Raw genomic sequence first — 27124 nt, forward strand, 5'->3', positions numbered from 1 at the left:
TGGTTGTAAACACTTTGTAAATCATTAATAAACCAGTGAGCTAGCATCAGTGTATGAAAACTGTGTTATAACTTGTTCAGAATTGTTTATTAATGATTTATAAAGTGTTCACAACCTAATTAATTATCTAATCATAATCATGAACCCTTTACAAGGGTAGTCTTACTTTAAAGTGGTGCCATTTTTTTATCTATAGTCTAGAATATAATTTGAAATGAAATTAAGTGAAACATGAATGAATGTTTTTTTTTTTTTTTTTTTTATTGAATTTGTGTGCATCAGATGGGCAATTTCCTTTTTTAATCAAAATCATCATAGCAACAAGAAGGTAGTTTTCCATTGCTGGTGATTGACATGTCACTCTGACTTCTTTAGGCCAACAGTCGGGACACAGCATTACAGCGGAGACCTCTAACGCTGTATATACACTATTGCATTGTGGGTGGATGTGGCATGATAGTCCTGCTGCAGAGCTGTGGGTAGCTGGTAGCCAACAGGAACTGAAGCATGTTTCATGTTTAAAAGTGACACTAATTTGAGTCGACCTGGCAGACTTGTTAAGTTCCCCAGCAGAGAGCCAGGCCAGCTAACAAGGTGGAAACGTGTTAGTCACTCAGCACAGACACAGCTGTGCCGCTGAGCAAACACAAGACAGACAAAACCCTATTGTGGGCCCTTCGCCTGATTCAGCCCTGAAATATACAGCAGCACTGGATCGTTGGTGTTTGTTGGTGCCCCTGAGAGGCAGAAACAGAGAGAGAGCATGTGCATAGACTGTGTGTGTGTGTGTGTGTGTGTGTGTGTGTGTGTGTGTGTGTGTGTGTGTGTGTGTGTGTGTGTGTGTGTGTGTGTGTGTGTGTGTGTGTGGCCATCATGCCCATGGCTAAGTGAAGCAAAGAGCCAAATGATACTTTGGCATCACTTTCATTTCAAGGCGTGTTAGCTACCAGCCTTTGCTCTGATTTACAGGAATTTGTCACATGATCATACTTAAAGCCACATAAGCAACATTACATGCCGTTTTTGCAGTAAAATGACCCTTTGCAATGTGAGCCTATCTCTGTAGGCCATTCAATTTACAGCCAGTCTGTTGTAGCTTTCAAAAGTTCTGTATCAACCCGAGAATAAGATCCAGCTCTTCACCCCCTTTGCCACTTTAACTTCATTCAAAGCGTCTCTGAAATGCTGTTATGTTAGAACGCAGATAGACATATATTGATACGTCAATTGGCATATTTGTGTTTAAACAGTTTTAATGTGTTTTACAGTTGAATCTTACTTCAATAACCACCTTTGATGAAAATCAGTTGAATTGAGTAGTTTAACCTGCAGTCGGGTACTGATTCAACTCAAAGTCATCCTCACAAACAGAATCATTTTTTAGACTCAGTATTGTAGGTGACAATTCACTCACTCGGGCATTACTTTGATCTCTGGATCAAAGCGAGAGAGAGCGACTGAGTTTTCTTTCTCTGCACTCTGGCATCGGCGACGTAAAGGGAAGCTGGGATGGTTGGTTTGGCCACTGATGTGAATTACAGAGATATTTTATCACTGTTCTCATTGAACACTGCCAAGCGGTTAGAGAGGCTCATATATTAGAGTGCATTGCGGATCATCTCTTAAAGGAACACTTCACCCAAAATACAAAAAAAAAAAAAAAAGACGTATTTTCCCACTGACCATAGTGCAGTCTATCCATTCAGAGAGTTTTGTGATTCAGTGAGGTCTCTTGTCTGTCTCGTCCAGCATAATTTCACTGGAAGGCCATTTCTGTGTGGAATTCACAAATTTACACGTGAAAGTCTCGACAGTAGCAGCTCTTTCCAAAAGCAATGACATGCATACCCAACATAATCCACAGCCCTTGGCAGAGAAGAGATTCACTGGGAACTTTTTCCTACCAAAGAACACTGGAAAACTGTAGCTGTCCGCCCCAGACTTGTACTTGTAGGGGGGCGGATAAACACCGTGTGCCAGTCATGTCAACATGACTTCTGGAATCAAAAAGAAAGTGATAATCCAAAGACAGATAACAATTTTGGGATCAACAGATAAAAACAGTTAAACATCTCAAAATGACATGGAAGTCAATAGATAAAGGCGGTCAAAAACAGCCAATTAGAGAAGGGGGAGGGGCTTAATGACATCATAAATTGATAGGATACATGACTTCCAGCTCATTGCATTTATCTAAATACAACTTTGACATGACAGAACTGGCATGATTGAGTAGATGGAACTACCAGATTGTTTTGGGATGGAGAAGATAGTCAGTAATATCTTCAGATTGCAGCTTTAAAAAAAAAAAAAAAAAAAAAGAAGGGCTCACCTGGACATCATAAACTTGTGTTTGAGCAGAGTGTGATGGTGACGTGCATCTGTTTTGTTTGTGTGCTTTTCCCAGTATGAGTTCAAGGCGAAGAACATCAAGAAGAAGAAGGTCAGCATCGTGGTGTCTGTGGACGGAGTCAAAGTGATGCTGAGGAAAAAACAGAAGGTAAGAAAGCTGCACCAGCTGGTCTGAGAGGAGATAACACACCTCGCTTTGGAGGAAACACCGGCCTGAGAGAGTGAACTGCAGTTGCTTAATTCCACAGATAATGTCGGTTTTCATCTTGGAGGTAAAATTTCCTCAGTTTGTCCTGAAATTGCTTACATATTTAGCATCACATTTTTTCTGTGATGTCAGACAGTTCATTTAATATCCATGACCATGAAAGAAATTGCTTTTGCAGCTGTTTTCATAGAACAGTTGTCTGGGTTTCACAGACAGAGCATTTATTTAACTGTTTGTGCAAACCAGAAAACCGACACACTGAGTCCTGCCACAGTCTTCTTTTTAGGTTTCTCTCTCTCATAGGGCTGGGCAATATATTGCTATAATGATGATAACAACAGCAACAACCACAAGAATAATAATACCCTTTATTTATAGCGCCTTTCATGTCACGGAAAGTAGCTTGTAGTGCTTTATAATTGAGCTGATAAAAATCAGTAAACACAGTAGGCATTTAAATAGACACAAACACAAAAAAATACATGTAAAATAGACAGAAGAATAAACCAACACGTCAAGATAAGGGAAGAACAATGAAGTATGAAACCATGCAAACAAGTTAAAAGGAATGAAATGACAGCTGTAGTACAGTGTTACGTCAATGTAGTGATATGAGACATCATAATACCATGATACCATAATATTGTAACACCATAAATGTTGTTTTTTGTGGTTTTAAAGGCTGTATAACAGTGAAGTGAAGCAGTTTTCTTATCAGACTGCTCGGTCATCATATCCACATTGTACTTGATATCAACTAGGGATGGACATGAATAATTGATTGCTCCATTAGATTTTTTTTTTTATACTTCTCCCCTTTTGACAAGTAAATTCTATTTTTAAAATGTTATTATTTATTTTTCCTTGCTTGTTTCCTTGTTTGTTTTGATCTCGCCATATCTGATGGTTGATGCTGGTGTGTAATCAACAGGCTGATAGTTTAATGCTTTTTCGTTATGATTTATTGGTTGTGAATATTTTTTTTTTATATCAAATGGTAACAGTGACTGTTTTGATTGAATATAAGCATTATGCATCAGATATATTGCTGTGCATTGTTAATGCTGCTGCCATAAGATGCACTCTAAAAATAGATTTCCCTCCGTGATGAATCGATGCCCCTTGAGTAGCTCATGCGATCACTCGATCTGGGAAAACATTACTCATTTCCATGCCTAATATCAACATATTTGGTTAAAGATAACTGATATGACACAAATGCAGATGTAGCTGTCCTTTATTTATTAAAGGTATGTAAATTCTGTTTTTGGTGAAACTTCAGTCAGGTTTCAGTGCCTCATTGTAATCGTTTTGTCTCATACACAGAGGAAGGAGTGGACCTGGGATGAGAGCAAGATGCTGATCATGCATGATCCCATATACAGGTTAGTTTCAATCTGTGAGCTTCAGTGTGTTAAACCTCTCCGTCTTGGCCCCTGGCTTTGTTGAAAATAATTGAAACTGAAAATGTACAACCTCGTCTTTCCATGACGCCATGTACTTGCTGGTTTTAACCGCAGTAACATACGGTGTTGTGAGCATACAATAGATAACATAAACATCTCTCAGTGGAAATTGTGCTCACCAACTGAGCCACTGTGGAAGAAAATGAGGCTTGTTTCATGCTGTGCCCCTTAAGCTGAATGTGCTACACTGGTCGTTGCATTAAAGGCCCTCCCATGTGCTTGACCATAGAGGACTAATGTGCTTGAATGTAAGTGCCAAGTGTCATTACATCCATGAGACGTCCTGCTGAATAATCTATAACCTGTGCATGTGGCTGCTGGAGCATATGTGCTCTGTACAGTGAGTGACTCTCCTGGGACCGTCCTGCCCTCACACTGCAGTCACCGAACGCACGTTCTCTTACAACATTAAAGCGGGTGACACTTTTATATACTTTCATTTTGCTTGACAAATTGCTCTAATTCAAGCTATATGTTACCAGTGTGTGTCCACATAAATTTAATTACAGGCTTAGAAGTGACTAGATACTTGTGTGGTTTTGTACTATTGGAAGCAATTTCTAAAATAATAATAATTTAAAAAAATGCCTGTACTAAATATGAAGTGTAGATATACAAAGGTGTTTTAATGCCATTTAGGGAGAGAAATATTTTATGGAGCTGTGGAGGGAGGTAATATTCTGTGAAAAAAACTTGAAATTTTCAAAGTTAAATTCATGAATTTAAGAGAAAAAAAACTCAGTTATTATCTGAAAGTAAAGGGGTAAAATTACAAGAAGATCTCAAAAAATTATGAGAAAACAACTCCCAAATTGTCTACAAAAAACGTGAAAATTCTGAGATTAAAATCATAAATTTGTAAGAAAAAAGCTCACAGATTTATGAGAAAAACTCAAAAATTCTGAGATTATTAAGTCTCAAGTTTTAAGAATATTTCAAAAACGAAGTGATTACAGTTCAGCTCTGCTCCCAACTTAATTCTGTTTTTAAAAATTTTAATAAAAAAGTAAAAACTTACATACAGAGCACACAGTCGGCCTCCTTGTCTTCACACTGAGTGGCTAACCAGCTTGTGCTGTGACTGTGTGCACTTGGGAAATCTGTGTGTGTGTGTGTGTGTGTGTGTGTGTGTGTGTGTGTGAATAATGTATGCCGCTATGGGTGGATCTCATTTGGCAAAGCCACATCTTATCGAGGGACTGCGTGTGTGTTCATGCAAATATAATTGCGCATGCTTGTGTTTCTGTGTGTGTGTGCGTGTATGTGTGTATGTGTGTGGGAGTGAGGTGATATGGGGCTGCAGCCGAGATACACAGTTTGCTCTTCATCATCTATCTTTCAGTCGTGGAGCTTTTCACATCATGGTCATAATTTGTTTGGCTAGTTCCCAGTGCACATGCTGCAGCAGAGTCTAACAAGTTAACTTAAGACTGGGGGGACGGAAGTGGGATATGAAGTCTACAAATCATGTTGTGCGGATAATTCCAGAAAGTCAATTAAAGTGAATTAAAGCTGATGATAGTCTACCCTAAAATATGGCAAACTGATGTAAATTCATCAAGCAGTTAAAAAAAAATATCTACTTGCAAATCAAAAATGTGAATTTAATGTGACGAAGGCAACAACACCAGTGAAGCGTGCAGAGTGTTATCAGTATCTGATCTATGCAGCTGCCTGTAGGATGTGTGACAGCCTTCTGTTTAGGTTGATTGCATTTCTACAGCCATCAGAATATGAGGTAGACCTCCATGTTTAGTGGAGATCATGCAATGATCATGAATCACAGTAATGGTGGGAAATAGCGCCTTATTAGTGCATCTTATGGAAGAAACTGTGCACTTGGCAAAAATATTGTCATTAGGGATGTAGTCAACCAAAGAAAATCTTTACCTGCTCTTCAATCAGTCGATTGCTCAATGAAGGAAAAAGAAAAAGAAAAACAGGATATCCGCACATTATAATGTGCATCGTAGTCAGTTAAGTTAATGTAGAGTACAGTGCACTGACTGCACTTTAACATACCTGGTGGCCTAAATGAATTAGAAATAAAAATAAAAAACAAGTTGTAGCGTGTTGACTTATTATGTTACTGACATAATAAGTCGTCTTGGAATCTGGCAATCTCACCTCCTCCTCCTCCTCCTCTTCCTACTCCTTCTCTTTCTGAGTGTTGGCTAGCAGGTCAGCAGTCACATCATAATCTCAATCTGGGTCTAAATCTCCTAGTTTATTCACAATTCATTTTATCGGTCACATCTTGAAAATGATACATCATCTAAAATGAGTTCACGTCACATCTGGCTTTAAAGGGAGAGACACGAAAAAACACTTCAGGTCTGCATATGTCCCACCCACTCCCCAAAAATAACATACACATCTGCTTATTAAAGTAACACCCAACCAATGAGAATTTTATCCGGGCGAAAGCATATCGACCAACTAATAGACCAACCGACCACAAGACTACAGCCCTAGCCGTCATAACAGACCAAAACCATTTCTGGAAGGGTAATTACAGCAGAGGTGATTTCAAAGGTGGTTGGGATCCATGTTTTGACTCAGCAGGTCTGACTTTTTGCTCTGCAGACTGTGTCAGTACAGGCTCCCTGGCAAGGACAAAACCAGGCAGGCATGGCAGGAATATAATGTGTAGTTGTAAACTGTAATGGAAATGGACCGATTTCAGTGGGGGGACCCTCCTCTCCACGTGGTCACCCATTAACTCATACAGTACTATGCACTTTTATTTTATTTATTTCAGAAATAAGTCGATCCTTGTGTTTTCCCAGGATTTTCTACGTGTCTCATGACTCCCAGGACTTAAAGATCTTCAGCTACATCGCCAGAGACGGCTCCAGTAATTCCTTTAGGTGTAATGTCTTCAAATCCAAGAAGAAGGTGAGAGTCTTTCTATAAAACCACGCTAAAAAACTGTCAATAGTCTGCAAACGGCTGCTGATGACCTATTTGCTTGGTGCTGTTTTTGTCTTACTTTCATGGGGAAGTGGTCCAACATGGAAGACATGATTTCATGTGGAGATATCTCCAAATGAGAGCTTCAGTGCAGTTTAATGAAAGAAAAAAATGAAGTTATAAACACCATGTTGTGGGGTCTGCATGTCTTGTCTCAAAGGCAAGAGCTTCCAGAGTCAACAGTTTGCAACACTAAATACAATCCAGCCACAAGACGTGTTAAGTTTTCAGGGTGTGTTGTCTCACCTTTTCTACAATGGAGAAATTTCCAGTCTTGCTCTTGCTATTGCTTACACTTTGACTATTGCTTTTCACCTAAATGACAACCGAAAGCTTGGTGAAACAAGTTCAGACACACTCTCTGTGGATTGTGAAGAGGCATAGTGGGAAACGCAGGGAATTTGTTAACTCAGGTAGATTCAGACGAGGCAGGCTGAGGCAAAGTGGTTCGGACCAAAAAGGATGAATTACAACACTTTTTCACAAACTATCAATGTGACTGTGCGTATCACCGTTTATAGTTTCAGAACTTGCATAAGGATGCCTTTTCTAGCTTTGTTTCTTTGCACTACTAATGTAATAATTCACTTAACGCAATAAACATCCAGCAAACAAAATAAAAGGTACCCACCATTAATGTAAAGCCTTTTTTTCCTGTTAACATAAGAATTATTACATTAATAGGAATTACACAGGAGGTTACATGGTTACATACACATCTGTGAATGGATGAGTCACCTATTGCATTTTGACTGATAATTAGTGATCAGTTTAGTTATTACATTTTTGGAAACTGGAAATTCCGCCCTTCATTTTAATGTAATTTATCACAATAATGTTTTTAACTATGTGATAAGAAAAAGAAAAAAAGAACAGAAAAATTACTTCAAATCATTAAATTTTACAGATTTTATGAATCTTACAAATTTTACCTTTTTTGTTACTTAAAAAAATGGCACAGTCATAAATTATCAGTTTAATTATCATTAAAATCAAATCGGGGATTGATTGGGGAACAGTTGTGAATTTTGATATAGCTGCAACACTCATCTGGTCCCCTTTCTCTTCTTCTCCACCTGTGAGCTCACCTGTATGCCTCCCTGCACCCATGCGCCACCTAGTGTTCACAAAGAACATGACAAAAAACATATATTTATCATGGCTGCAACACTGTATGTGCCTTTTTTTGTCATTACTGTTCAATCTCTCACTCTCACTCTCTGTGTGTGTGTGTGTGTGTGTGTGTGTGTGTGTGTGTGTGTGTGTGTGTGTCCTCTGTCAGACTCAGGCCATGCGCATTGTGCGGACAGTGGGTCAGGCCTTTGAGGTGTGTCACAAGCTCAGTCTGCAGCATGCTGAGCAAGATGCAGACGGACAGGCGGACGGAGAGAGCGACAAGTCTACAGAGGAGGCCACCAGTCAAGGTGACACACACACACTCATACACACACACGCAGACACACACACACACACACACACACACACACACACACTCGCACATTTACATTGTATATGACAAGCCCTAAGTAAAGGTTAAGAGGCCCACCTGATGAGAGTTACTGCACACTGAATTATTTAAATGTTTGACACACAGTGCTGCCTTTATAGAGTGTAAAGAAATTATTAAATATACACATCGAGGGTTACTATCCCATTTATTCCAGGGCTTGTTGCCTTGCTTACTAAAGCTAAGCTTTTCATGAAGTTAGATTTAAACTATTAATATTGGCCCTCTTTTCTAATCTCTTTTAGAAACACACCTTTTTAAATGCACTTTTACTTAATTAATAACCCACTGTATTGTTTTATTATTGTACTCTTTTATTATTTTGTCTTATCATATACTTTATTTTATTCTTACATTTATGCTTTTACAATCCTTTTTTTTATTGTGATTTTATGGGATTCTGTCGTCTATTTTGCTGCTGTGAAGCACTTTGTAATTATGTTTTTAAAGGTGCTAAATAAATAAAGTTTCTTATTGTTATCATTATTATTATTGTTGTTATCACTATTATGAATTATATGAGAATACATTTTTATAGCACTTTGAAAACACAAGTTCAAATGCTTATCCCAGCATTTCAGGAATTAAATGACATTATTACATTCAGTTCCAGTCAAAGTAAATCTGTGAAATGGTTTATATGGTGATAAGAAGTGAAATGAAGGATGACAGTGATGAGCATCTAACCTCCTCAGGCAGCACGTTCCCATCACCTCTCAGCTTTAGCCTAGATGGAGGAACAGCCAAGAAATCCTTGCCTGAGGGTCTCCATTACAAACAAACAAACTGATTGAGTTTAACTGCTGCCATCTTTAAGAGACATACTGTAGTGTCTTTGCAAGTTTGTGTTTCGATCAGATTCCCAGATTTCTCCAAGTGTCGAGCTAATGCGCTCTAGCCAAAAACACACAGAGGAACACCAGCACCTGTTCTGCTCACAAAACGCTCTGCCCCTTTAACTGGCATAGACATGACTAAAGTCCTTTTCCTTTTTCATTTGAGGTGTGTGTGTGTGTGTGTGTGTGTGTGTGTGTGTGTGTGTGTGTGTGTGTGTGTGTGTGTGCGCATGTTGCTATGATAATAACTAAACTTCCATGTTGTAAATATTTTAAGCGTTCCTCTGGAATCAATTAATATTTGAAATGAATCATTTCCCAAACAAATTATTGTTGCCAACCAGCGAAGCCACAAACTGTCAAACTTCATGTTCTGGACCTCCAATATGACTTCCACTAAGCTGTGAACATTTGATGTGATTTTGCCCTAAAACCCCAAAATGAAAACATATTTTGGTTTGTATTAAAGGACGATACACTGATTCTGCATGTTTACGTAATATCTTTAAAATGTATGTACTTCACAGTTCTGCTAATCTTTTCCCGCAGCAAGCAGTGGTGTTTCAGAACTGATATCATTTTTTCCCAGCTGTTGGTTTCCATTCATTGAACTACGATATGAAAATAAACTTTCAGAAACTTCAGACTTTTTTCACACCAGTATAACATCACCATAATAAAATCGTCCACATTAGTTTCCTAAAAGCAGCAGCACTGTTGTGTTCTGATGACTTGAAACTGGGCGGAGTGAAACGGTCCCTCCGCCAGAAAATAGTCCCTGGGGAAATGTTTGATTTCCACAGCCAATTATCAGTTCTGTGGTTTATAACTGGTGACGACTGTGTTAGATGCAGAAGCAGAGCATTATAAGGTGGTTGTTTCAACAAAAAATTCAAATTTGAAAATGGAGGGATTTTGATTATAAATTGTGAAATCTTTCGTACCCCCTGCATGATTTTCTAAAACAACTGTTGCAATGTAAAATGTGGCTAAATTGGCCAAACATTCAAAATGAGACTTCTGAGGATCCCCAGATGCCCCATGTTAAAAACTACTGACCTGAGCAGGCGATGCATGGGGGGAAAAGCTTGTTGATGCCACATTGAAGGAATAAATGATATCACGGTGCTATGTGACTAAATGTTGAGTGTAGTGTTTCTATTAGCCCTCACTGCGTGGCCACATGTATAGTTAATGGGTGTCAGGTTCCTCTTGGGCTCAGGCTCATTCTCTGTCTCCTGACCAAAGCTCGACCTTGCTCCTGTTTACCGCCCTTCTACACCAATTTGTCGCTTGAATGTAACCTGTCTAATCTCTGTAGCTCATTAATTTGGAGTGGTGATCAAACAGCTGCAACAGAGTCGCTCGGTTATGCCAGACTGTTTGTGCTTGTGTTTGCCTCTGCAGGTCGTAAACTGACAGGAGCGGAGCGAGGGGAGGAGGAGGAGGAGGGCAGGAAAGATGGGGGAGGAGGAAAACGAGGAGAGGAGCCTTCAGGAGGGGCGTCACTGTGTGAGCAGGCAGTCAGTGAAATACTACAGAGCCTGGCTGAGCTGAACGTGGTCAAACCTGGACAGACCATCATAGTAAGAACGAACACACACACACACACACACACACACACACACACATAGATGCCACTGTGAAAGAAAATCTGAAAGCCAAAACAAAGTAGATCACTGCAGAGTGCAAGAGGCTATAGTTGGTGTTCCAAGTTTATATAAATTTGCTCTTTTTGACACACAATAGCTTGTGCACAATCCCACAGCCAAAAAACTGGTTTAAGGTTCACAGGTCAAGGCTAGGATTTAAATTTTAGTCAACAAAAAATGCATTAATATATAAATGCTAACCCTAACCTAGGAAGTGAAAAAGCCTAAAGACTCCAGTTGTCTGTTAATTATTAAGACTCTGGATGAGTAGAAAAAATGATGAAATGGCAGACATGTAGCCAGTTATACAGCAATAACTCCTTTTGATAACCAATTAAAAAACAAAAAAAAGTTTAGAAATCCTTTGTGATTTTTTTTTTTTCATCCTCAGTCTCTGAGCTTTTTTTGCTGTTATTTTCCAATTCTTCTGGCCGACTGCAGATATATGCTCAGAGGTGTTTTCCAATTAATTGCAGAGAACATCAGGTCTCTCTTGTTGTGGAATTACATTAACATATTATGACAATTATGCCTAATCTTGATGGTCCTCTGGCACAATGTACACATTCATTTGGCAAAGTAAGAAAACAACTTCAGCTTAGGTTTTGTAAAACATGTCATATTTATTTTTATTAGGAATGGACAGCATTGGATTTTTTTGTCAATATGCCAATATTCATTTTAAACCCTTTCTCAACTGATGTTATCGAGCATCCCTAATCTACTTCCGGACCACTAAGCTTTTGCAGGGGCATGAGCTTTATGTAATTTGTTTTTATGGAGTTTTCTACTTCTTCTACTCTTGGAGTTGCTGATTTTTAGCTTTTTTAGCTCTCTCCTTACTGCTTTTTGTCCTGTCCTGGTCAAGATCTTGCAATATCTTGCAATAAGCGCATTTGTAAGGGCAATCACAGTCAGTTTCTTGTCCAGCATAATCACACTCAGATACAACGTAAGATATTGTGCTTCCACCACAGTTACAGCCAATGTCCTGCATCATTCACAGCAGCAGCTGAGCAGAAACAAGGTAACAGGAGCATCCTGGTTTTAATGATTATGGCCCTCTTTGTCTGGACTGTTTCTCTGTTTAGCTGCAGGACATTGACTCTGTCTTGATTAATGGCACTGACTCTACTGGTGTTTTGATGCTATTAGCTGTGCACAGTGCTGCCAAATGGCTCACTGAGCCAAAGGAAAATACGATGCTTCGTCATCTACTGCAGCACTGGATAAGATCATTGGCTGCCGCCGTCCGTGTCTAATCACAGCTCCAAGTTGGCATATGATAGGTGGCAAAATGACATGGATCCTAGTGCATCAGATACATTTTGGTTCCCTGTGTTTTCAAGTTGGCGGACTTTGAAGCCACATGAAGTTATGCTTTGGAGTAACACCAAATTGTTATCTGTTGCACTTCTTCAACCCTGTTTCCACTTATCGTGTGACACCCGCAGGATGAAAAGATGCAAACATACAGTATGAAAGGCTTTGGTGTGTCAGGGTGCGTTGCTTTGGATTTGTCACCAGAGTCAGCGTAGTAGAGTCAGCTACTGTCAGGCTGCTGGAAATTAGTAGAGCAGAGTGGGAGTGGAGTGGAGAACCTGAATACTCCTGGTGGCTGTGAAAGGAGGACACCTAATCCCAAAACCCAGTTCCCTGTTCCCTTTGATTTCTGAGCAGCGGCGCCATAATCCCATTGAGAGGTTCATGAACATCTGTTCAATGAAGATAAGCAAGGGAATGGGTAAGAGACTGAGACAGAAAGAAGAAAGAGAAAGAAAGAAAGAAGAGAAAAGAAAGATAGATGGAAAAGATGGAGGGAGGAGGGATAGAGGAAAGATGGAGTGTCAGAAATGCGTGCCAGTCATTAAAGGATTAAAAGGCTATATCTGTGATATTGAGCATTAAAGATTTGCCATCCCACCTGATAAAACTGTAATGGAGTGAATCTACTGTGTATTTGTAGCCCAACAAGGCCTGCAGGCCCATGGTAGTCATAGTGCAAAATAGCAAAATCCTAGGACTTGTAGAATTTGGACTTTCAAAGAGCCGAACAGAGATCGACCCTTCAGGTCGGTAGGAAACTGTAAGGTCTCTGAGGTCAGTCTGGCTCTACAAGCTTCTCCCTGTTTACAGTGACGTAAGTGAAGTTTAGTATTTAAAAGAAGTTTTAGTATTTAAAAGAATCCAGAAAAATATCATTATGGCATGTAAAATTGCAGTAACCCTTTATTAATATTTCTGAGCTCTTTTGTGTACACAGTTCTACGCCAGTATCAAAACAAGCTTCCTTATACCCTTTCGTTTAAGTTCATTAGCTACTGTAATCTATAGATGGTTTTCCCATTAAAACTTGGTAAAACCTTACAATATCACTTCATGAAGACATGAAGTGATATTGTCTCTGCACTGTGTCCTATGTTGTGGCTCGTATGTCATTTGTACCACCCTTCCAGAGTAAAGTAACTCTTCTGACAGGAGGCAGCTGAAAGGCAGACTTTGATTGGTCCTCACAGATACACTGAAGTTTGTGATTAGATGGAAAACAGAACCTTATACACATATAGCACCAAGCTGAAATTCAGTTGTTGGGGCTGATTCTTTTTTTTTTTTGCCTTTATTTTTTCAAATATTTACCTATAAATGATTATCAAAAATGACTCCACACAAGCATTAAGTAACATTTCAGATTTTATTTTTATTTTTTATTTTTTAAAGGAAGAGCTAGAAGAAGTAGAAGCTGACGTCAAGTAATGTTAAATTGTTGGTGCCCCCTCTGATGCCCTCTATCAGACGCTGAGCTGCAGGTGTTGCAGCTTACAGCGTGCCAGCTCTCCCTCTAGAGGTGTGATGTAGCAGTTACACCATACAGTATGGGCTGACATGGAGACTGGACCTCTGGCAGTTATTTGGCTTGACAGAAATATCAGCTTTCCTACAACAGTGTTGTAGGATGAGGGTAAAACCTACTTGGGAGAGGCCCTGTTTCTTCAGGAACCATTTCTGCCCCTTGAGATCATCTGGAAATCATCCAAGTCCACAAAAGATTGAGATTTTATACTTAGAGATGCTCTACTCCATTTGCGTTTAGTTTTATCTGTTGTCCACCTTTCCTATCTTGATTAACTGGAGCAGCTTTCAGTGTTACACTTGATAAGTATTTGGTGTATCATTTGGTGGTTCAGGATCACAAGTGATATTATAAATGTCTTCGACCACAGAAATAATAAATGAGCTTACAAATGCATTGTATCCCCAATGACCTGAATTTATTCGGAAATCTGAGCAGTTGACTTAAGGTTCAGGTTATCTAGGCATATTTACCACATATAAAAGTAGCTATAAGCGCTGGGATATGCTCCAGCACCCACTCGAGCATACAAGGATAGGCGGTGCGGAAAATGAATGACTGACTGAATGAATGAATATGTAGAAATTAGGATATTGGTGAAGGAAAACAAGTTTTTCGATGGGTCAGCTGTTTAGAAAAACCCAGACGGAGGTATAAGAGTGTGCCACACGCCCGCAAGGTACCAAGAATAAAACAATCCTCAGGGAGGAGTTGCGAGGTGTAAGATCAATGGATAAACAGCAAGAGGGAAAAGGGAGAATTGCAGAGTGAAAAAGCAGAGGAAGAACCTGGGACAGATATAAATAGGAGTAAGAGGAGGTGGAGAGAAATTTACAACCAGGATTTGTCCCTATACTGGCGAGTGTAAGGACAATCAGGTGTTCTTATACCAGTATAAATTGTGCTCTCTCCTATGTACCTTGTACTTCATCTGTAAAATGATTTTTGTATGTGTGTGTCTGTGCTCTTCTTCTGTGATCAGGACTTTGATCGCAGGCCCCTCTTCACGGTGACATCCCAGGGCATTTCTCCCAGCAGCCCCTGCTCTCCGTCTCTTACACCACTGGCATCGCAACACTACCTCCACCTGCTCCAGCACCAGCTACAGCAGCAGCAGCAGCACACACAGGTGGCCGTGGCACAGGTGAGACAGAGAGATGCACAAATATACACAGGCGATTTTGCACCGTGTGAAAAATTGTGTGAAATAGTGCACAGGAGGCCATTTTTTGAATAATTTTGTATTGCTGCAAAACAATATGACAAAAAAATGAGTTTAAAATTGAGTTGACCTTGAGTTTGAAGTTCTTTGAGTTCTGCTTGTTTTGTCTTTTTTCCCTCTTTTGACTCTCACTCCAGCGGTAGGTTAATTGCAGTGTCAAGAGTGTCTCTTTTTGTGAAGGATCCAAATAATGAATGTCTGTACAAATTGAACTTTATACTCACCCATTTTCTGCAGCAGCCAGCTGCTCACACTCTTTTCCATTTTGCAAAGTGCCCTGGCTCTGTGTAGCCTATAATTTAGCAAGTTTCACTGGGCCCTAGCTGAACCTGACTCTTAACATTGTCAGCTGGTCATGGATTTTCTCCAGGCTAGGGTTAAAGTTTCCACAATCATTATTAGGCTGTCTACAGTTCCAGGCTTTTTCAGCTTTTATGCAGGCACAGATGAGATATAATGGGATCCTGCCTGTGTTGCTCCATTTTAATTTTTATTCTTGTTAGTTTGACAAAGTTTATATGGAGTATGGTATAATGTGAAAGTGGAATCATTTCATCAGCCAGATTTTTAAAAGCGACATAAAGGAGAAATAACTCAATAATACTTTTGGGCATCTCTTCAGTATACATTTGCAGATATGTATGTAGACATACAGTCCTGTCTGACAGAATTTAAAGTGATGATATTAAATGATCAGATGCAGGAAATTCAGAAACATAGCCTAGAGTTCTCCCCTAAATACATATCAGCACAGTTACCACATTTTTTTCCACCTGCAGACTGCTTCATGTCAGTCTACTCACCTAAGCAAGCAAGTACACACACACACAAACACACACATTTTGCTGTAATCTCCTGCCAGTTCTGCAGTTTATCTCACCTCTGCTTGCTCAAGATATACAGAAAAAATGCTCCACTTTTAAAAATGCTCAACGCTCCACTACTGCTTTCTCACCTCACATCCTTGAAGAACTGTTTGGAAAATCCTGCATCACAATCCTGCAGGACAGAAACGGACAAAGGTGACTTCCACCTGTGCTACAGTACTAGTGAACAACAGACTCTTATTTACAGTTATGGCCAAAAGGACAGGGTTCAGCACTACCATCAATTTATTTGTCTTTTTAATGTTTTACCACTAGGGGGCAACACCAACATAGTTGTTGAGGGACAGAGATAGAGGATACAAAGTGGGCTGAAACAGAGACCAAAATCCCAGTAACAAACACTCCTACAGAAGTTTGTAAAAATACATCAGGCAGTAAAAGACTGAAGCAAGCATCCTCTCTTTAAGTCATCTGAGGATTCTGAACACAAATAGATGAAGTGCCAGCCATGATTTGTTTTTCACTTGCAGGTCTTAGGATAGGAATCTTGAATTGATTATTTCTTCTTGTAATACCATGGAGCATAAGCACTCTGTGTGGGGGAGGCAGGTCTGTGGTGTAACTGTTACATGGACTAGAAAAATTAAAACCTTCCAAAAAAAAAAAAAAAACATACTCAGTAATACACTGAAAAGTTGCCAACTCTGACAAGGATAAAGAGACATAACAAGGGGTAAGTTACTCATAGTTGGTATTTTATGTTTGCTAAGTTTTTATAGTCACTTCTGTGTGTGGGTCTCTTGAGTTGACCTTTGTTTCTGTCTCACCATCACTCAAGGACAATTTAATCACAGACACATGTAGTTTTTGCATAGAAAACCAACCGCACACAAACACAAACTCTGTGTCCTACACCCTCACCTGACCCTCACATGTTCCTCTTCCTCTCTCCACACCTCAGGTGCAGCTGCTGAAGGATCAGATGGCAGCAGAGACTGCAGCTCGTATGGAGGCCCAGGCCCGTGTGCACCAGCTCTTGCTGCAGAACAGGGACTTGCTGCAGCACCTGGCCCTGCTTGTGCAGCAGCTCAAAGAGCTGGAGGCCCGCTCTCCACCACCAGCGCAACCAGGCCAGCCACAACAGGAGCCTACAGCTAATGGACACACACAGAGTAAGGCGCTAGCTAGCTGGCTGGTTGAAACAATTAAAGTCAAGTCTGTTCAAGTTTACAGCATTTTGCAATGGATTGTCACAAAGTGCTTTGAAGAAAGGCCACATAAAAGCAAAATATTAGCTTGCAGAGTTTCTGTAGTTCAAACCCTATATACGGTTTGGTTGAATAAGAGCCAGATGTCATTATTACAATGGCCACATCACCAACTGAAATCAAATCATTATGGTGTGTGTGGGTGGTACAGAGAGGCATTATTGCTGCAAGACTTGATAGATCTAGCTATATAATTTGGTGTCTGTCAGAATTATTTTGTGTGAGCAGGCATGCAAGCATTGTATCACTCACCACACTAAAATCACCTGGGCTCCATCTACAGATGCCAGGTAAACCCAGTTATATTCTGATGAATACTTCACTGTAAAGCATGTGTACCAAGTGTCATGAAATTCAGTCACATTCAGAAATGCCTATCATTGGCTATTGGCCACCAAAGACATGGTTCTGTACTTCTACTAAATAAAGTACCAAAGCCTATGAGAATTCTGTGTGTGCATGACTATTACAACATTGGTCTATACCAGTACCATTCCTAGTCAATCACAGGGCAATCCACTAAATCAGAGACAGAGTGCATGGGGACAAGAAAAATAAATGATTCACAAAATTGAGTTGGGTTTGGTTGCAAGCTTTGATGGGTACAAACTGGCCTGGACTTCACTGCAGTTGTCACTTCTTCAGCGAACAAAAGCTTGAAATATTTTCTAGGTTATAAAGGATGAAAAACATAATCCTGGAGTTAGTTATTCTGTTTTTCTTATGGCCTGGATGGAGAAGATGTGTATCAAAGAATGCTAAAGTTTTGACAAGTGTATTTTGACTCAAAGGATAAAAGATTACATGAATTTAGCTATGTATCAGTGTGTTGTTGCTATATAAGGTTGTGTATCATCTGCAAACAGTGAAAGAGAACTTAGTATTCAGACAATATTACGGATTGGGGAGCTGAACTCCAGGAGATACTGAATTAGAGCAGGTAGGTAGACACTGTCACCATCTAAAATGGCAAACTGGGAACCTTAGGCGGAAAAAAAAAAAATTAAGATCAGATTAAAACACTGACAATGCCTTGATCGCAATATAAAGGCTATGGTTAAGCCAAGCATAATAAGCACCTACACCAATCCCTAATTACTACTCGATGGGATAGAGTAAAATAAAGACCGTCAGCTACTGGTCTACCATGTTTTCTGTTATTTCTGAGAGGATCGGAAGTTATAAATGGGTCTGTACTTTTTCACATAATCACAAAATAAGAACATTTTCAATTTTTTAGATGACTGATGTCAAATCACATTGTGTCAAGTCAATGGGCTCTAGTTTCGCAGACCAGGCGAGGCGGGGGCGTAGCGCAGATGCGCTTCGCCAACTGGGTGTGGCCAGGCGGATTTTCCAAGTTTGGCACGCCGTTCTCGGTGGCGCAAGTACTCCGCCATCCCTCCTACCGGCGGAGGGGAGGAGAGAAGGCATGGAGTGGGTTTGACACAGCCGATTCACATGTAACCAATCAAATGAGCCCCTGTCCTTGCCTTTAAAATGCGCTGCGTGAAGGCGTAATGAAAGTTTACACAGCTGACATGGAGGTCTATTGCCGCGGGCGGAGCGGAGCTCAGGAGACAGGCGCGGAGCGGAGACCGGCGAGCAGTGCGGACACGTCACCAAAACCTCACAGGCAGGCTTCCGGGATGTTAGACACATGAACGATGCAATAAATACCGAAAAAAAACACTATTCAATGCTACGATCACAATCAGCACATACATATATCTCCATATCAACTGTCCCGTCACAGCTGATGTCAGATCAAAGGAGATTGGCACCGTTTGTGCTGATCGTGAGGTTTTGGTGATGTGCGCCAGCCAGCCAAACTTCCACTGCGCCAGCTCCGCTCCGCCTTGCACTGAAAGTAGACGTGGTTTCAGACGGCGAGCTTTTGGCGCACCTCGGCGAAGCCTTTTGGCACGAAACTGTCACTGCGCCAAGCCGAATCTGTCGGCACCTCCCCCCGCTGCGCCGCCACTCCCATCTCGGCGAACCTCCGCCTGTGAAACTTGGACACTGTCCGCCTCTCCCGCTTCGCCGGTCGAAACTAGCTCTGCGCGGGGTTCGCCTCACTGCGCCACCCCGCGCTGCGCCGGGAAACTAGAGCCCAATGTGTTCATCAGTTTTACACATTAATCGTGACAGAGGTTATCACTCTGAGTTAGACTGAATGGATAACACTGCAGAATGGAGTTGGATGGATCTTCATATAAAAAAAATCACTTTGTAATGATTGTAAGTTGTATAAACAGTAGTAGGTTAACACTAAGTTCTTTTGCAGTATTTATAATATATAGATCACACGGCATGTTGTGGCCACCATATTGGCATAGCACAACTCTGTGAATGGAATTACATAAAGGCCTAGGTCTACAGTACGTTACATGTTATAACTAGCTTTGCTTTATAAATCTGAAGTTAAAAGTAAACTGTGGGTTTAGAAACTGTTGGTGTTCTCACACTCAGACTTAATGCTCAAGGACAGAGTATTGATTGCGGCATTACCGTTACAAATATTTTGGATATTTACACACACACACACACACACACACACACACACACACACACAAACCAGTCCCAAATGGGAGCTGTTAGGGAGAGTTTAGGTTGTAATCACATTTGTAAAATGAACATCCAGTCTTGCCAAAATAATAATGAAAAACTACAAAGAGTTGGCTGGAGATGTGTGCAAGTTTGTGTGTGTGCACATGTTAGTGTGGGCGCTTGGATGTGTGTCAGCGTGGGTGTTCACATTGATGTGTTTAAATGAGCGAGTGTCTATGAGTGTGTGTACATGTGATTGTGTGTCCTTGTCAGTTTTTATGTGCGGACATCTTGAGTGTGTGTTATGTGTGCACTTATTTAGAAAGTGACACATCATATGTCATGCTTGTATTAATCGTGTTAGCCTCTGCAAGAAAATGCTAATCTTGCTAATCTCAGACATGGCTGGCTTAATTGCTGCGACTGGCGCAGTGCCATCTCCACTGTTATTTAATGAGAGTCACATCAGCCAGAACAACAAGAGAGGAATTCACAGACATCAAATGTTTAAAAGAGAAACAAGCCACAAGTGATTTTTGATTAGATTTCTGATCTTCGTCTTTTCCATGTCCCTCTTTTCACTGTTGTCTTTTACTCTGAAATGTTGTTGATTTGACTTTTGTTTTATTTATTCGCTCCAGATGGCCAGGAATCAACATGCAGCTCAGGTTCCACATCATCAAAGTCTTTATCTCTGAATCTGAAGAATCACTACAGCCAGACCCTGGACCAGCCCGTAACCTCCACACCTGCATGGCCACTCCAAAACAGCCTCTTCTCATCAGCCCAGGTGGACTGCGGCGAGTCCTATCTCAACCTGCTGAACCTGGAGAACGGGACCAAACCGTCCGCCTCAGTAAACGGGGAGGTCGACCCCGTCATTAGCACCAAAGGGAAAACAGACAACAAGGAGAGCTCTGAGGTGACCTGCAATGAGATCATCCCATTCTCACCAAGAAGCTCTGCCAACGTGGAGGAAAAGTAAGATGGTCATTTGAATGCTTAGCACACACCAAGCAGCAATGTTTGTTACATTGTGATTAGGCTGTTGCACAGACACACACAGCAGGATGCTGACAGATTCAACAAAGTGTGACCATTTTTGATGCATGAGTGCCAGGGCTGGAAATTATTTATTGCTTATCGTCTTTTGGTAGAATCATGTGGTGATGACATTGTGATTTTGAAATGTCATGACACACAATCCTGCAGTGTTAAGTGATGATGATTATGAAACAATTTATTTTGAAAACTCTGACAAAAACTGTCTGAAAACTGAAAAATTAGGCATGAAACAATTTAAGGAATATTATTGGAAATCTTCAGTTTTGTTTGACATATTGAAATTGAAAAACAAATCCTTATTAATATTGTGGTATTGATTTCAACAATATTGCCCAGCCCTAATATGCACACACTCTCTCTCTCTCTCTCTCTCACACACACACACACACAAACACACGCGCGCGCACACACACACACACATACTCACACTCCCAGCGTGGTACTAGTGAGCTGCTGTGTGTGGGTCCAGTCTACAGAATGACAGATTAATGACAGATAGCCACTAGCTATTAGTGCTATTAGTGCAGAATAGCTCGGCTCAGCAGAAACAGCCTGCAGCTAATGGGGGTGTGACTATAATCAGGGTATACACAGAGGCCTCAAAGGACCACACCAGTGATTCTGCATGTTTAGCATAATCTCTGCAAAATGTGTATACTTTACATTTCTGGTCATCTTTCCCCAAAGCAAGCAGTCATATATTAGAGCTCTTTTTCCCAGCCGTTGGTTTCTATTCATTCCACTTTGATATGAAAATTAAATTTCGGAGGCTTCACAGTATTCCATCACCATAATAAAGTCGTCCACATCAGTTTTTCTAAAAGCACTGTTGTGTTTTGATGACTTGAATCAAGAGATCTGAATGGATCTGATAAACTTCACAGTGGTGCATTCAGGGGACATTTGTCAACAGTCGGCTGCAGTCATTTTCCATGACTAACACCATCAAATTCATGAGCTGTGGTGTTGGTAAACCAAACCTAGAAAAACCAATACCATGGAGATGTTGAGAATATTATGAAATTGTGAATTTGTTTTTAATCAAAGTGGCCATAAAAATTGTGTGGTAAACACTGTTTTCCCACTTTTTAAAAGTGTGGAGATGCACAGCTCCCCCCCAGACATCACAAGCACCTGATTATTGGAGAGCTTGTGAGCATGCAGCAAGTTCTGACCTATCATGTTTGTGTGTATGATTCCTCTCCACCAGGTAAAATAGTCCCCAGAGAAACATTTACTTTACACATCCAATTATCAGTTCTGTTGTTTATGAACGGTGACGACTTTATTAGCTACAGGAGCAGAACATTATAAGGTGGCTGTTTCAACCCAAAATTCATATTTGAAAATGGAGGGATTTTGATTATATGCTGTGAAATCTTTAATACCCCTGCATGATTTGCAAAATAATTTGTACTGTAATTTACACTGTAATTTGCAGTGTAAAATGTGGCTAAATTGTAGCAAAGGGACCAAACATTCAAAATCTCTGGTGTGGTCCTTTAAGCCAAGCTCAGACTGCAAGAAGGATTTGTCTTTTACAGTGTTATATCATGCGATCTGAGCACAGCAATTTGTGAAATGTGGTGGCATAGACTGTTTGATAAGACCAAGCACCAGGTTTCATCAGAGAATGGGGATGAGCGGTCTAAGCTTTCCATCAAAATATAAAACATGACTTCCCTTGTTGCAAAAAAAGAGAAAGAAAAAGCAAGTAGGATTTTTTTTTTTCATGTTGGATGTGAGAAAGAGGACAGTACGTGGGCTGTTCATCCTCCAAAGAGAACTTGAAGTAATTATTGTTTTTTATTATGGTACCCTGGCTTAATCCTCATAGCAGGCAAGAAAAAAAACTGCCCAAAATAAACACAGATGAAATAGTGAAATGGGAATAAATCCTGAGAAGGACCAGTCAGGTGTGCAATAGGTGCAAGGCACGTGGGCAAATGATCAAATGACGTTAAACAATGGCAGAAAGTAATATCAAATTACAAAGGTTACAAAATATACAGAACAGGAATGAGAACAAGAATGCAAAAAAGAAAGAAAACACACAAGCGGACATGGGCGACACAGCCACAGCAGCACGATCACCAGCCATGAAGTCATCACAACAGCCAGGACAAGGGGGATGAAGAGGATGAGGGGGATGGGGGTGTGGAGGGGAGGGTCCCACCTGAGAGGAAGATAGTCTCACTCACACAAGGCATTCACACTCAAACAAATGAGACGCGCGCGCACACACACACACACACACACACACACACACACACAGAAGATGGGAGCAGGGAAAAGGAAGAGCGTTAGGGAGGCAACCAAGAATAAGTAAAGCTGAGACAGTTAATTAAAAGCTAACCGCTGTGTAACTCGCCACTCACACAGACAGAAGAGAGCAGGTGAGTCAACACAGAAAAAAACAATATGGACAAAACAGGAGGAGGAGGAGGAGAAGGAGAGGAAGAACAAAACAGAGAAACATCTAAACTTACGGAGGCTAAACTGAACTGAGACAGGAGAATCTGCGGGCAGAGAGTAAATGCTCCTCAGTGCTCAGTTAGTAATTATATTATCAGCTCTTAAAGTCCTACGTGAGCCAAGCACAAATTCGTTCAAATGTTTAAATCAGTCAAAGTATGAGGCTGCAGCGTTTCAAGATTCTCTCAACAGTCTTTGGTCACAAGGGGTAGCGCACTTTATCATTTTTTGCAAAAAAAAAAAAAAAAAACTAGAAGAAATACAGTTTCCTATGATCACATTTTCAAAAACATTTATATACTTAATGACCAGATAGACTCGAGAAATTAATTTTAAAAAAGATTTTCCAATTTTTAGGGTGAAATGATGAGAAATGTAGCTCCATGACCATGAGTTTCCATGCATTTCTATGGGGTTTCTATGAGTATGGCTGTGTTCTGATTAAGGACCATTGTTACTTTTCAGGGTATCCCAACACACACACACACACACACACACACACACACACACACACACTGGTAATTAAGTGCACATTTTTCTTGAACATGTGACCATAGGAACCTGTGTTTCCACTTGTGTTTTTGTGAAAAATGATAAGTCGACTAACCCCGTGTGACTAACAACTTAATATAGTGTGATACAAAAAATGAGTCACATCAAGTGCTCAGTACCATTAGATTCAAAACAACTTCAGTTTCAGTAGTATGCACTTTGATCCATGTAGTGTAAATCTCATATTTAGCATTTCAAATGAAGGTTAAATACATTTTTGCAATTTTTTAAAATCATGTCAAGACATGTGAAGCCACATATCTTGACACTTTCCACTGAAAATGATCTTTTGGGCTCTTCCTTAAGACACTAAATATAGTTGATCATTACTGGATTAATGAGAACAGGTATGTCTAAATTAGTGTAAAATGGCTGGTTGTCATTTGTAAACTTCTTTTTGTGACAATTGCCTGTAACAGCAGAAATGTGGCAAGATTTGGTTAATTTCACATAGTCTAATCGGCACAGGAGCTAGCAGAGAGAAGGGGTGAGGTGAGAGAGGAGGAGGAGATTAGGTATTGGGCTGTGAGAATAAAATTATGGCAGGAAAGAAAAAGGCCTGCGAGAATGAAAAGGATTTAGAAAAACACTCAAACTCCATCAGCTTTAACATGCTGGGGATCCCGCTGGGACTCCCTCCCAGTGCCTTTCTAATTCCAACCTAATGAAATAACTCGTTTTCAACCGGCATCAGAGAAGTATGTAGAGAGAGAAAGCAAAACAAAAAGGGATCATGCCTGATGAATGTGTGAGTTTTGTGTTGTAGAACATCGTGCTCCATTTTAACATTTCGGCTTAATTTATGGGAGTCTGTGTCTCACTGTTTCTCACAGTCTTTGTCTTGTTTTGTGCCGTCTCTCCCCTTGACTGATGTGTCTGAATACACAGGCCTGCATGCATTCCCAGATTCACAAGCAGCCCGTGCTTTAAGTGTGTATATGGAGCTATATAATTACTTCTGAAAGAGCTTTAAATCTCCCTTGTTGTCAGTGCGAAGAGCAGCTACAGGAAGAGCTTCGAACAAGCAGCAGGGCAGACTCTTGAGTCCTTTTTTTTCCTCTTCTATTTCTCTCTCTTGCACATTCTCTTCTCTCCTAATTTGTCCTCTTTCTCTGAGAACAATCCACAGCCAGAGAGCAGCAAGTCTCTGAGGAGAGCATGTTACAGATAATTACAAGAGGCGACAAGAGAAATAAGAAGTTGGAATTGCCTACGCTGTTCATTGTGTATATGTTATGTTTGTGGATCTATGTTTGTGTATGTCAGTGTGTGTGTGTGTGTGTATTTATGTGCATTATGCGTGCGTGTGTGTGTGTGTGTGTGTGTGTGTGTGTGTGTGTGTGTGTGTGTGTGTGTGTGTGTGTGTGTGTGTGCCTGAGACTGCAGCTCAGCTCCTTCAGCCAGACTCACATCCTGTGGTTTCCTGTAGCACAGCCTCCAAACCAATTCCAACTCATATCCCCACACAACCTGAAAACCTAACCCCTTACATATGTCAGATTTTTTTCCTTTGTATTTATAACCAGAGAATGGGTTTAAGAAAAAAAATCTCAAAGGGAATCTTTAAACTCTTTTTTTTTTTTTTTTGCTTCTCCAAAAGAGAGGCATTTTGTTACTGTAAATTTCCAAACTGACATTATTTTCAGCCGGGACTCTGCTGTGTGCCTGCCGCCTGAACCCCCTTTCCTCTTTATTTAATCATAATACACTCAGCACATCCTTTTTCTCTGCCACTCATCCTGCTGACTTACCCTGTCCCACCACATCGCCTGTTTTCTGTCTCAAAAGCTTTAAGAAATATAATACAGTTTTACAAAATTTACCGCTGAGGCATTATTATTTCCTCTTCTGAATTCTGTTTTTTTTTTTTTTTTTTTTTTTTTTTTTTTTTTTTTTTGTCCGTGTCATCCTCCCCCACCTTCCTCTCATGCCCGCATGTATTTGCTTCCTCCCCTGAGTGACATCATACTTATGTAAATGATAATCATAAAGACTTACTCACAAATGGCTTTTAAAAATAAGGAAAAGTGAGGGGCTGCACTGTCGGGTTATTACCACACAGAGAATAACGCTAATATTTATCTCACAAGTAGAAAGTTATATTTTCTAGCGGAATGTGGGCGTGTGTGTGTGTGTGTGTGTGGTTGCTAAGACTGTGAGCCTTGCTGTGGTTACGATGTTTACAAGTGTTGTAGTTGTGAAGCCGACTGCATTATACTATCAGATTGACCAAAGCATGGGGGGAAAGTTTAGCTCAGTCATATCAATACATTTCCCTCCACCCTTCCATTACCTTTGATGCAGTCAGGTACCACGCCCCCCCTCCCCCCGCCCCCCGCCCCCTCCCAACAACTACCCAGCAAATTTTATTGCTTCCATTTGCTTTTGTTTTCTGGATTTCCCCAGCGAATCAATGTTTACAGCCTGAGTGGCCTTATTTTATGTTCTCAGAGCTAGCAGACAGATACTCTGCCATCCCCACATTTCCTCTCTCTCTCTCTGTCCCACTCTCTCTTCCTCTCTCTCCCTCCTGGGTCCCCCTCTGGTCGCACACTAACAGAGGGATGGAGTTGATTCTCGGCACATTATTAGCACCATTTAGCTCTAAATCACCCAGATGTTATCCCCCAACATGGATCATAGCCATGTGTGCCCTCCAGCTGGCTCACTGACATTTTATATTCACACTGTGTATAGTGTGTTGGCACAGCACTAAATACTGTAGCAACACACTGTACGTAACACACACATGCACACACACACACACACACAAAAAAAATAGGATGTTCAGTCACAACGCTGGTTTCACAGCACACTTTCGGTCGCACCTTTTATCTCGTGCTGTCAACTTCTTGAGTCTTCAGCCTCCACTCTGACACACATGAAACCATGCCTACAGTGTGCCTACACACTGCAAATATAGATACATGTGGCGACCAGCTTACATGAACACACAAGAATATATTATTCAAGAGTGAGTCATTTTTGACCTATGGCTCGACAAGCGTAAGTTTTTCTCTTTCTCTTTCTCCTCTTTGTCCACCAGCCCATGTCAGTACTGCACATAATGGTCTCCCTCCCCTTTTGACTCTTTTAATTTTTGTGTTTCCCTTGCCTCATTAACATTAAAACTGTGCTGCTCCTACCCTGGAAGCCTCCACTAATTCAATTGCACGGTGTGATGGGCAGAAAATCTCGGACCCAAACGCAGACACACACAGGCACAGGCATAGATTTATGCTGTAAAACACAGCATGTTACTGAAGGTGAAGCATTTGGCACATGCAGACTGACCAGGCAGGAGTCAGTCAAGACAGAGG

At 40.6% G+C, this 27124-nt stretch overlaps 1 protein-coding gene across 1 annotated transcript in view; it reads left to right on the forward strand.

Moving 5' to 3' along the window:
- LOC115369445 (carboxyl-terminal PDZ ligand of neuronal nitric oxide synthase protein) overlaps positions 1-27124 on the forward strand; it is a 70699-nt gene that overhangs the window by 32517 nt on the left and 11058 nt on the right. The window contains exons 3-10 of the mRNA XM_030066058.1: positions 2408-2500; positions 3887-3945; positions 6816-6924; positions 8282-8423; positions 10750-10928; positions 14828-14989; positions 16856-17066; positions 20354-20693. Coding sequence (XP_029921918.1) covers positions 2408-2500; positions 3887-3945; positions 6816-6924; positions 8282-8423; positions 10750-10928; positions 14828-14989; positions 16856-17066; positions 20354-20693 — 1295 coding nt within the window. The remainder of the gene's footprint in view (positions 1-2407; positions 2501-3886; positions 3946-6815; positions 6925-8281; positions 8424-10749; positions 10929-14827; positions 14990-16855; positions 17067-20353; positions 20694-27124) is intronic.

This window comes from Myripristis murdjan, chromosome 12, assembly GCF_902150065.1.
Source record: "Myripristis murdjan chromosome 12, fMyrMur1.1, whole genome shotgun sequence".
NCBI classification, from domain to species: domain Eukaryota; kingdom Metazoa; phylum Chordata; class Actinopteri; order Holocentriformes; family Holocentridae; genus Myripristis; species Myripristis murdjan.